Below are 11,468 nucleotides of genomic sequence, written 5' to 3' on the forward strand. Positions count from 1 at the left end.
AAGCTGAAGCTCCAATACTTTGGCCACCTGATGCGAAGAGCTGACTCTGGAAAAGACCCTGATGCTGGGAGAGACTGAGGGCAGGAGGAGAACCAGGTGACAGAAGATGAGATGACTGGATGGCACAGATTCAATGGACATGAGTTTGAGCAAACTCTGGAAATAGTGACGGACAGGGAAGCCTGGCAAACTGCTTTCCATGGGATCTCAGAGTTGGACACATTGAGAGACTGAACACAACAACAAATAAAAGGATTAACCAATTATCGATCACTCTCTTGCCAGGCAGGGAGGCTGAGGGTGGGGCAAGAGAGGGTGGGTTTCAGGACTCTTAGGGTGTGCCTAAGGTGGGCACAGCATAAAACCGGGATGTCTGGCCCAGGCCTGTGAGCAGAGCCTCAAGCTCCCACAGCAGAACAGCAGGAGGATGCAAGAACCCGAGTCCATCATGAGTGAGTCTGGCCTCCTGGGACTTGGTGGAGTTTGGGGGTGGAATCACATTCCTGGGGGAGAGGAGCAGAGAGCCTGGCCCCCGGGGGTCCCCTGTCAGGGTGGCTCCCCCCTTGGATGGGAGATAGTGGGGGCTTGGGGAGGCCACCAAGGGTCACCAGGGAGCCTGTCCTGCCTGCCTCCCCAGGCCAGGGCCCTGGAATACTCCACAGGCTGAGGTCAAGCCCATTTCCAAGCTGTGCTCACTGCGGCCCAGAGAGGTGCAGGGGTTAGGGCTGGAGGGCGGACAGCCAGGGTCTGAGCAACACCCTCACTCCGGATGCCCCAGGCTTCTCCTCCCGCCCTCGGGCCTGAGTCCCACCCGCTCACCTGGGGCTGGTCCAGGGAGGGGGAGGGTGCCAGGCGGGCTGGGGGCTGTTCCTGGGCTCATGGGACCCTGTTTGCCCCGAGCTCAGGCCCCACGGGGAGATCAGCGCCCCCAAAGAGAAAGCGGCGGGAGCGTACCGTGTACAGCAAAGAGCAGTCGGAGGTGCTCAAAGAAGCCTTCCTGAGGACCGAGTACCCGAGCTACCGGGACCGCCTGCGCCTGGCGGCCAGGCTGCACCTGGACGAACACAGAGTGCAGGTCCGAGCCCCCCGCCCCGGCCGCCCCTCCGCCAGCCCGGGGCCGCCGGTGGGGACCGCGAGGCCAGAGGGGACAGGGCTGCCCGGGTCCCGCAGCAAGCAAGGGGTCTCCCCGCTGTGGACCCAGGGCTGGGCCCCGGTCCCCCTCAACCCTGGGCTGGATCAACCCCGCCAACCGCATCCGGCCTGCCTGACGCCCCCATTGCCCCGGGGTGTCCCAGCGCCCAGCCCTCAGGGCCTCTGACCCCGCGGACCCTCTCGGGCAGACCCATTCCTGCCCCGCGGGGGCCCCAGCCCTACTCCCTGCCCTCCGCGCCCCTTCCCGCTGCCTCCTGAACCCCAGGAACCTCTAATTGGGTCTGGGGGGCGAAGGGAGAGGGGAGGTGGGATTCTCAGCAGGACAGCCTCACCCCTGCCCCCCCATCAGAGGCGATAGCGCGGGCCCCTGGCCTCTCACACCCCCTCCTCCCGGTCCCCTCTCCCCGCCAGGTGTGGTTCAAGAACCGCCGGGCCCAGCGCTCCCGTTTGGAGCGAGGACAGACCCAGGGCGGATACCGGAGGGCCGGCGATGCGTCCACGGACCCCGGAGCGCCCCGGACTCCCGCCCCCGCCCTGGAATCTGCTGCCACAGCTGCGAGCCCCAGTTTCCCAGGCGGCCCGGGATTCTACAGCCACCCTCCTCCCCCCAGTCCCACTGAGGTGCTCCCAGCACCCGAGCCCGGCGTCTCCAGCTGCGGCCAGGCCACGTGGGTCCCAGCACAGGGCGTCCACGTGTACGGCCCCGTTGCTCCAACCCCGGCCCCCGCCCCGGACTGGCCTCAGGACCCCGACGCCCCGAACTACTGCCCAGATCCTCTTCCGGTTCTGCTTCCTGACAGTGCCGTGATGTTATCCCAGGATCTCTTTTCCGACTCCTCCTCTCCCTTGAATTCTGTGTCCCCTGTGGACGAGGACGATTTAGGCTCCCAGCGGTTCACGAATTTATAGGGTCGTGGTCATCTGCCCCCGCAAAGTCCTGCAGACCCCGAGGGGCCGAGAGGACCAGGGCACTGTGAGTCTGCACATGGCGCCCATGCGGACCAGGAAGGTGTGATGGCTTGGCCTTCACAGCTGGTTACTGTGTGCACCTCCCTTGATCCAGCCTGGGGAGGGGGCATTTCTGTGTCACTGTGAGGCCACCGCGGGTCGCGAAGCCCTAAAGATCCCTGCCCAGTTATTTGGGGTGCAGGTGGGAACTGCTGTCAATAGAATTGCTACTGGCCGTTCGTGTGTGTTCCGGCCTCGTGGACGCTGCATGAGAACTTTCTGTGCAAGTGAGACCAATATCATTTGCCCAGCCCCCCGAATGTTGAGGATTTGAGACATTTTCATATTTGTTGATCTGCCTTCTTTCGACTTCTTTGTAGTTTTAATACTGATGCCTCCAATGGTGCAGAAGTTAAGCTCTTCTCAGGTGTTAACTGGACATTAGAAATACTTGTAAATTGTCCTCTCCCCTCCCCCTCCATTTTTCTGAATTTGTTGGGATTTATATGTCCATCTCTTTTGGTGGTTAAAGTGTTGCAAACATTTTTCCCATGTGTGTTTTCTATAAGTAGAATTTTCTTGACTTTAATGTTGTGTATTTCAGTGCCTTTCCTTATCTTTTGTGATGAATTCGTGTTTTTCTTTTGTTTACATCAGTGGCATGCTGATATGCTGAAAAAAATAGAATAAAAAATTTTTAAATAAATTTAAAATGATTTTTTACAAGATAGGCCCCAATTTTCAAGTTGACATAAAAGTTTATAAAAGCTGACTGTTTGGGGTTTCCCTAGTGGTCCAGTGGTTAAGAATCCTCCTTGCAATGCCAGGGATACCAGTTCAATACCTAGTTCAGGAAGATCCCACACGCCACAGCTACTAAGACCTGCACATCCTAGAGTCTCTGTAACAGAGAAGTCACCTCAATAAACTAGAGAAAGCTTATGCAGCAATGAAGACCCAGCACAGCCAGAAGTAATTTTTTTTAAAAACTTGACTTTCAAGGTCTACTTGCTTTGTCACAAACTAAAAACCGTTTACAGATAATGTTAGTCTGAGATTCCCAGTCTGCTGTTTCCAGTATAGCTCAGGGGTTTCAAATGGCGACCCACTCCAGTATTCTTGCCTTGGAGAATCCCATGGACAGGGGAGTCTGGCAGGCTACAGTCCACGGGGTTGCAAAGAGTGGGACAGGACTGAACGACTAACACGGGGGTTTCTGGGGCGGAAGTGTGGAGGGAGGAGTTGCTCTTTTCTCCTCTAGCATTACTGCTTTTTAAAAACTATTCGTTTGGCTGCATCTGGTCTTAGTTGGGGCATGTGGGATCGTCGCTGTTTCCTTGCAGCCACTGTAGCATGCGGGCTCAGTATTTGTGGCATGCAGACTTCATTGCTTTGCAACACGTTGAATCTTAGTTCCCCAACCAGGAATGGAACCCAAGTCCCCTGCATTTCAAGGAGGATTCTTAACCACTGGACCACCAGGGAAGTCCCTACTGCTTTTGTCTTTCCTCTTGTTTAAGATCTCTTTCATTATAACATAAAGATAATGTCTTCTTCCCTAAAATCGTAACAGTTTTAACTCCCACATTTAGGTCTTAAAACAACTGGAACTGACTGTGGATGTGTGGTGTGAGGTAGGGATTTCTTTTTGTTTTTTTTTTTTTCCTCATGGATTTCCATCCCAGGGGGCTCAGTGGTAAAGAACCTGTCTGCCAATGCAGGAGATGCAGGTTCGATCCCTGGGTCAGAAAGATCCCAGGAGAAGGAAATGGCAAGCCACTCCAGTATTCTTGCCTGGGAAATCCCACGGACAGAGGAGCCTGGCGGGCTACCATCCGTGGAGTCTCAAAGAGCTGGACATGACTGAGCAACTGAGCATGCACATGGATTTCCAGTGGTCAGTTTGTGGACAGGTTGGTTAATTTGTCATCAATCAAGGGTCCAATCACAGATGGATCTATGTCCACAAAGTCTTCACTTGGGGTCCTCGATCTTTATAACTTTCCACCAATTACCTGTTCCTTCTGCCTCGTTTCTCTGCTGCTCATCCTGACCCCTAGGTCTCCCCACAGCCAATTTTCTGGCCCCATCCTGGTCCCCTTTAGCAAATGCTCCAATCCTCTTAGGCCAGGCCAGCCTCAGCAAAATAGAGTGAGAATTAGCAGGGATTTAAAGGTCCACGTGACAGACTGTGGTTTGGGGCGGTGGAGAGACAGTTGCGAGGATAGAATGAGACCGTGCTTATCAGAGAGGCCCTGGTAGGAATGGAGCCAAAAAAAAACCCCACACAGACCCCGCAAGGAGACTGAGGGGCAGAGAAGGAGAGCGACTGAAGGCAGAGGAGACACACAGAGAGGGGGAGTTAGGGGGTGGGGCAGAAAGGAGAGGGAACTGAGGCGCCCCAGCCCTGCTCCTTAAACGAAAACAGACAAGGTCCCTCCCGCATGTGTCACTTTCCATGTGACAGCTGCTGTCCTCCATCCACTAATATCCTTACGAAAGGTCCTTTAAGGCCAGCAACCTAAGCCCTTACCTACAGGAGGTCACACCAAACATCAGAGCCTTTAGCTGCCTCTCTGAGAAGACGGTGGGCGTCTGAGCTGAGCATGAACCAGGCTGCCCAGCTGAACACCTCAGTCCTTAACCCCTCCGCTCTCTCGAGTTTTACCAAGTTTATCTGCTTCTTGGACCACTCAGAGAAAGCCATGTGGACCGCTGGACCTCTGTGAGACTTTGGGTAACAGTCATCACCTGGGGGTGGGTGTGAATTACACGGAGTGTGCAACTGACACACTGGACACTGATTTACAGGAAGTGTTGAGTAAATGTGTGGTCTTATCCTGCCGGGCTTCCCAGGCGGTGCTAGAGGTAAAGAACCTGCCTGCCAATGCAGGAGACTTAAGAGATTCGGGTTCCATCCTTGGATCGGGGAAGATTCCCCTGGAGGAAGACACAGTAACCCACTCCAGTATTCTCGCCTGGAGAATCCCATGGACAGAGGAGCCTGGTGGGCTACAGTCTGTAGGGTCGAAAGGAGTCGGACACAACTGAAGCGAGTTACCACGCATGTGGGCACTGTTCTACCACTGAGACAACCCCCAACCCCCATCCCCATCCTTTCCCTCCTCTGACTCACCCATCTCCCATCTCTCTGCCCTGTGGGCTTCCCTTCCTTCTCCCTCTCTCTGGCCTCTCTCTGGCCTCTCCAGGTCCCTGAACTTCTCCCCAGCAGGTTTCTTTGGCTTTGACCTAGTCTGACTCACCAAATGCCCCAACCTCTTAGGCCAGTCAGGCCAGCATCTGCAGAATATGAGCACAGGCACAGTCAGAGGTGGGCTGAAGGGGACATGGGACTCACTGGCAGATGAAGCTCAAAACTTTCTCAAACCCCCACTCACATCTTCCTGTGTTTCCTTGGTGACGAGGAGATTTCTGTTTCTGCAGTTGGTGCTGTTGGGGTCTCCGGGATCCCCTCCCCAACATAAGTCCCAGGGAGATCCTCTCAGGAAGGAAAGATGAAGCTGCCCAATCTCCTCTAGTCCTGACTGATCCGCAGTCACTCGGGCAGTGGACGGAGCACGGTGTAGATCTTCACAGACATACTTGGTTGCATTTGCATTTGCATTTTTTATTCAAAATTTCGGTACACTTATCTCCAAACTCATTCAGCTGGATACATTAAATATACACAGTTTTCTGTAGGTCCATAAAAGAGGCTTATGAGGAGTTGATATAATTCTACTCCTTTGCACAGTGACTAGCACCATACTGCTTGAAACTCCAGACAATGTTTCTTTTCTCTCTCAGTTCCTCCATCCCCCTCTTGCTCACACCCTCTTCATTTATAGCTTATCTTATTTATTCTTTAAATATGCAGCCAGTGACCCTGCAAAGGGCTCCCAGGTGGCGCAAGTGCTAAAGAACCTGCCTGCCAATGCAGGAGACTGGGGTTCAATCCCTGGGTCAGAAAGATCCCCTGGAGAAGGGTGTGGCAACCCATTCCAGTATTCTTATCTGCAGAATCCCATGGACAGAGGAGCCTGGCGGGCTACTGTCCATGGGGTCACAAAGAGTCGGGCACAACTTTACATGCATGCATGAATGACTTAGCATGCATGCACACACGACCATGCAAATACTGCTAACCGTCACAGCCAGGGAGCACGTCCTCTCTTAAAACCTTCCCTCTCCGTCTTTTTCGTCCTGTCTCGGGTGGGAGCATCACTCACCGCTCCTTCCAGCTCCCTCTTCCTCTACTGCCCCCTACTGCCTTCCTGCAGCCGTCCTGTCCCCTGAGTCTCCCCCACACCCCTGTTCTGGTCCCATTTAGCAAATGCTCCAATCCTCTTATGCCGGGCCGGCCTCAGGAGAGCAGAGAGAAAAATTAGATCAGATTGGAGAGAGAAGGAAGGGAGTCATGTGACCGGTGACGGAGGTTGGGGTGGGGGGTGGACAAACACAACAGGATGGACAGCTCTGGGGGCTGCCAAGATGTAACAGAAGCTCCTCCCGCTTATCCAGCAGACGCTGTTAGGGATCGATGCAGAAGCACACTGAAGAAACAGGGGCAGAGGATGGAGACCCAGAGGCAGAGGCACTGTTGATTGGAATGAGTTTCTCCCACTCACAGACACCGAGAGTTTCCCCCACTCATAGACGTGGGGCGTCTTGACCCCTGAGGGCCTGGAGATTTTGATATCTCTCATCTAGATTGCTCGGAGCACAGATTATCGTCTCTAAATATCATTTCCCTCTGGGAGTAACCCGAGTTTTGGCGTAAAGACTGGATCCAGGTCTGAGGCAGGAAAAAATGAAGGTAAACTGAGACCATCTCGTCACAGAGAAAGCATAAAGCTCTCAGAGGTGATGGGGTTTCTGTCCAAATGCTCGGGGACCAGCCTGAAGAAACCAAAAGTGGGACCGTTAGAGTGTCAAAAGAAGAACGTCCGCAGCAGGTTGAAAGATGTCAGATACATAAAAACCCATAGGTTCATAATGGTCCTCAAAAATAGAGGGGGATTAAAGAGAGAGAAATTGGTTGAAGCTCTGATTTAAACATTGCCATCTTGCCACCAGGAGGCATAAACCAAGCACATGAAAACCCAAAAACTAAAGAAAGGAAAACAGGAAAATACAGAAAAGTTCTGGGAGACTTCCCTCATGGTCCAGTGGATATGACTCCGCTTTGCAATGCAAGGGACACCGGTTTGACCCCTGCTCCGGGAAGATCCCATATGCTACCCAGCAACAAAGCCCGTGCGCCGCAACTATGGAAGCCTGTGCGCCTAGAGGTCAAGGATCAGCAGCAAGAGAAGCCTCCGCAATGAAAAGTCCACGCACTGCAACTCTAGAGTAGCCCCCGTTTGCTGCAGCTAGAGAAAGTCCACCAAAAGCAAGGAAGACCCAGCACAACCAATAAATAAATGTATCTTTAAAAATAGTAATAATAATAAAAGACTACAAGTTTCCAATTCGGGGAGTGTGGGCTCGATCCCTGGTCAGGGAACTAAGATCCTGCATGCCGTATGGCAAAAGAAAAAAAAAAGTGTCATGTAACCAAGCCTAACATGGTGATTCACTTTACAGCAAATCTCGTGGAAGTGATCCCACGATGTGATTCTACAGTGCATACGAGTGATCCGAGGGGATGTGGGAAGCTGCAATTCTCCAAAATGGCACATGGTGTCGCTGTTGGAAAAGAATTCAGTGTTTCTCCCAGTTTGGGCTTCCAGAGACAATCCTGCTGAATTTTTTTTCTTGAAGACGTGAATTGTCTTGGTTAAGCCACAATAGGGTCATGGTATTTTCTCCTCCACGCATAGGCAAAATCAAAAGGAGCCTGGTAGATATTTCCACCGCTTACTATTTTTTCGGGCTCCCCTCCCTTTCCTGACCACCGCCCCCAGGTGTGTTCTACAGGTGGGTGGAGCTTGTGACCGTTCTGGCCAATGGGCTGTGACTAGAAGTGAAATGCGTGTCACTTCCTGGCCAAGGTCTTTAAGAGCTAGTGCGTGTTTTTCCCCAGCCATGCGGATTGAGGATGCTGTGGGTCCAGGTGCAACAACAGGAGAAGAGAATCTCTATCTGTCTAGATCTGCACTGTCCAATAAGATAGCCACGAGCCCCCCTTGCCATGAATTTGAATGTCAGTTGAAATAAAGTAAAATAAAAACTCAGTTCCAGACTTGCCTGGTGGTCCACTGGCTAAGAATCTGCCTGCCAATCAGGGGACCCAGGTTCGATCCCTGGTTTGGGAAGAGTTCACATGTCTCGGGGCAACTAAATCTGTGGGCCACGACTACTGATGCCTGCATGCCTAAAGCCTGTGCGCCACAACAAGAGAAGCACAATGGGAAGCCTGTGCCCCACAGCTAGGGAGTAGCCCCCACTCATCACAACTAGAGAAAGCTGGAACACAGGTATGAAGACTCAGCACGGCCAAAAATAAATGAATTAATTATGGCAATGGAAGGCCCGGTGCTCCCTGAGGCTCGGATAGCAGCAGGGCTCGGAGTATGGCCGACGTCGAGCGGTGCAGAGGCCGCGATCCGCTGAGAAAGTCCGACAAGAGACAAGGAAAGAAAAAAAAAAAAATAAATAAAAGCTACACAGTTACCAAAGGGCTGGGCCGTCCTGGTCAGGACATGAAGATCATGCCGTACTGGAAGAAGAAGTTCTTAACCAGTCCTACTGCTTCACTCAAGCATCTCTGAAGTGATATGTGACTTTTTCCGTGAAGCTGATCCGAAGGGATGAAGTTTTAAAAGATTATGCCGTTGAAAAGCAGTTCCCAGTTGGGCCCAGAGACAGTTCAAGCAATTTTGTTTCTTGAGAGGAATTCTTGGAACACATTCGGTCTGGTTTTTCCCAATAGGCAATCAAAGGACGGTAGCCACGCTTCATCTTTTGGGCCTCTCCTCCCTTTCCTGTCCACCGTGCGAAGGGTGTTCTACGTGGGGGAACTTGATCGGAACCCCACAAGGGTTGCTTGTAAAGCGTGTCACTTGGCCGCTTGCGGCTGCCGTGTTCTGTCCCCATCCTGCGTAGAGGACTGTGTGTCCAGCGTGCCGACAACTGCTGAGATGCCGCATCTGAGACTGCACTGTCCAAAGGGTAGCACGCCACCCTGCCATGAATTGAAGCCAGTTTGATGCCATTTCCAGACTTCCCAGTTATGCTAAACCCTGCCATCAGGAAGGCGACGGTGTTGGGAAGAGTTCACATTCTCAGGGAATTTACTAATCTTGTGGAGCCACACACTGAGCTGATCTACCGGGGCACACGGAAAACATGGGAAGCCTGTGCCACCACATAGAGTAGCCATATAAAGAGAATAATAAAGTGAATGAAACTGGTTAAAAAAAAAAAAAAAAAATTCAGTTCCTCAGTCACATCCACCACCTTTCAAGCTCTCCATAGCACCATGTGGCATGTGCCCAGTGGCCACGGTGTTGGACAGAGCAGATACAGAGAAATTCCATCATCACAAAGACCTACCGGACAAACGCTGCTCTAGGTCTCGGAATGGGTGCAGGGAGACACCTGCCCTGAAGACGGCTTTGCATGTGCTGGGTTAACCCATTGAGATTTGGGTTTGGTTTTGTGTGTTTCCACGGAAGCATAACCCAGCCTAGCCTGACCCCCTAGATTTCTTGCTTAAACAAAGGACTTGAGAGTCTTGTTATTTAAATTACCAACTGGTGGCAAGATGTGTCATAGCTAAACCAAAGGCAGAGCTGAAGGTAACACCACGCAGGCTCCAGTGGGGTTAAGATCAAGCTTCCTTGAGTCCTAGTCCACCTACCTGGTTTAGACCTAAACCGCCAGAATTTACTGAATTGTCAGAATTGTCACCAATGAAGATGAGTGAGGGCTTTGCTTCTTGTTGGTACTATTGATGGTTGTCATGGGAGTTTTTCCAGATGATACTGGGTATGGATCCACGGAGCACAGGTGCATTTGGCTCAAGGGGTGAAATGACTTCATGTCTGTCCTCCTAGAATGAGTGACATTTTTTTAGTTCATTGGGTTATATTTGAAATAAGTGCAGACTTTGTGGCCACCAAAAGCATTAAGACTTTCTCGAGGGAATCTTCTGGTAGTCCAGTGGCTACAACTTTGTGCTTCCAAGGCAGGGGGGGCCCTAGTTCAATCCCTGGTCAGGGAACTAGATCCCACATGCTGCAACTAAGACCCAGTGCAGCCAAATAAACAAACAAAAGCAGAGTTCCTCAAACAAAAGAAAAAAAAGTTCCTCAATTCTGAGTGAATCTAATGGTCTTCACATGACCTTCTGCCAGGAAATTTCTTTTTTAAAAAATCATTGCTGTTGACCCAGCTGTTCCACTCCTATCTGCCCAAAAGAACTGAGAACTGGTGTTTAAACAAAAAAACTTGTACACAGAGGTTCACAGAAGCCCTATTCACAGTAGCCAAGGGATATAAACAACCTAAATGTTCACCAATTTAGGTGGTGAAATGGTGGTCCACAGAGTGGAAAATCATTCGGCCGTAAAAATGAATGACGTGCCGATCATCACGACATGGATGAAACTTGAGAATATTATGCCAAGCAAAAGGAGCCAGACACAGACCACACATGTTGCATGATTCCATTTTTATGAAATCTCCTGATAGGGAAATCTACAGAAAGCAGATTAGTGGTTGCTCCGGGGCGGGGGCGGGGGCAGGGGGGGGGCGGTGCTGGGGACCAGAGGGGTGCTCAGTACTGGAGGGCCCAGAGTGTGAGGGTTTCTCCTTGAGGTGGTGAAAATGTTCCAAAGTTGACCATGGTGGGTCTTCCCTCAAACTAAATTGAGGTGTGTACAGAAGGACATCAGTGGCCAGACTGCCATCACTCTTACCGTCTTGCCACATGAGAGATTCAAGAAGTGGGCCCGAGAGACTCCCAGGCCCTTCCCAGGGTCCTCACACTGGCAGAAGCACCTGGCCTCCGAAGGTCCAGGCTCAGACCTGACGTGGTTACGTCTGCCTCACTCCACTGGCCAGAGCAAGTCACGGGATCAAACTCAAAGCCAGGAGGTGAGCACAGTCAAGGGGGCAAGGCAGACGTGAGCAGGGGTGAAACATGAGGGACACGGTCCAACACACCACCCAGCACTTTTCTCCCAATCACTGCATTCACCTCCTGAACACAGGAACCAGGAAGCCGCCTCACCCTGGAGGACGCACACCCGAGACAGCTCCAGGGGGCGTCTAGAGACCACCTCCACCTTGGCTTGAGGGGCCACTGAGAAGCCCAACCCTGAGTTGGTCCTAGCTCCGTACTCCCAAGTCACTAATGTCCTGGAGTGGAGACCAAGGGGAGGAGGTTCCAGGAGCAAAATGGACACACAGACACAGGCCTG

General features: G+C 52.1%; 1 protein-coding gene across 1 annotated transcript; it reads left to right on the forward strand.

Annotated features, from left to right (window-relative positions):
• Positions 1 to 427: 427 nt before the first annotated feature.
• LOC139030032 (tetrapeptide repeat homeobox protein 2-like) lies at positions 428 to 2,129 on the forward strand. Its single transcript, XM_070451903.1, is given in 4 exon segments — positions 428 to 452; positions 906 to 1,075; positions 1,564 to 2,107; positions 2,110 to 2,129. Coding segments are annotated over 4 exon segments (759 nt in total).
• The last annotated feature ends 9,339 nt before the right edge of the window (positions 2,130 to 11,468 follow it).

Source organism: Odocoileus virginianus, chromosome 20, assembly GCF_023699985.2.
Source record: "Odocoileus virginianus isolate 20LAN1187 ecotype Illinois chromosome 20, Ovbor_1.2, whole genome shotgun sequence".
NCBI lineage: Eukaryota > Metazoa > Chordata > Mammalia > Artiodactyla > Cervidae > Odocoileus > Odocoileus virginianus.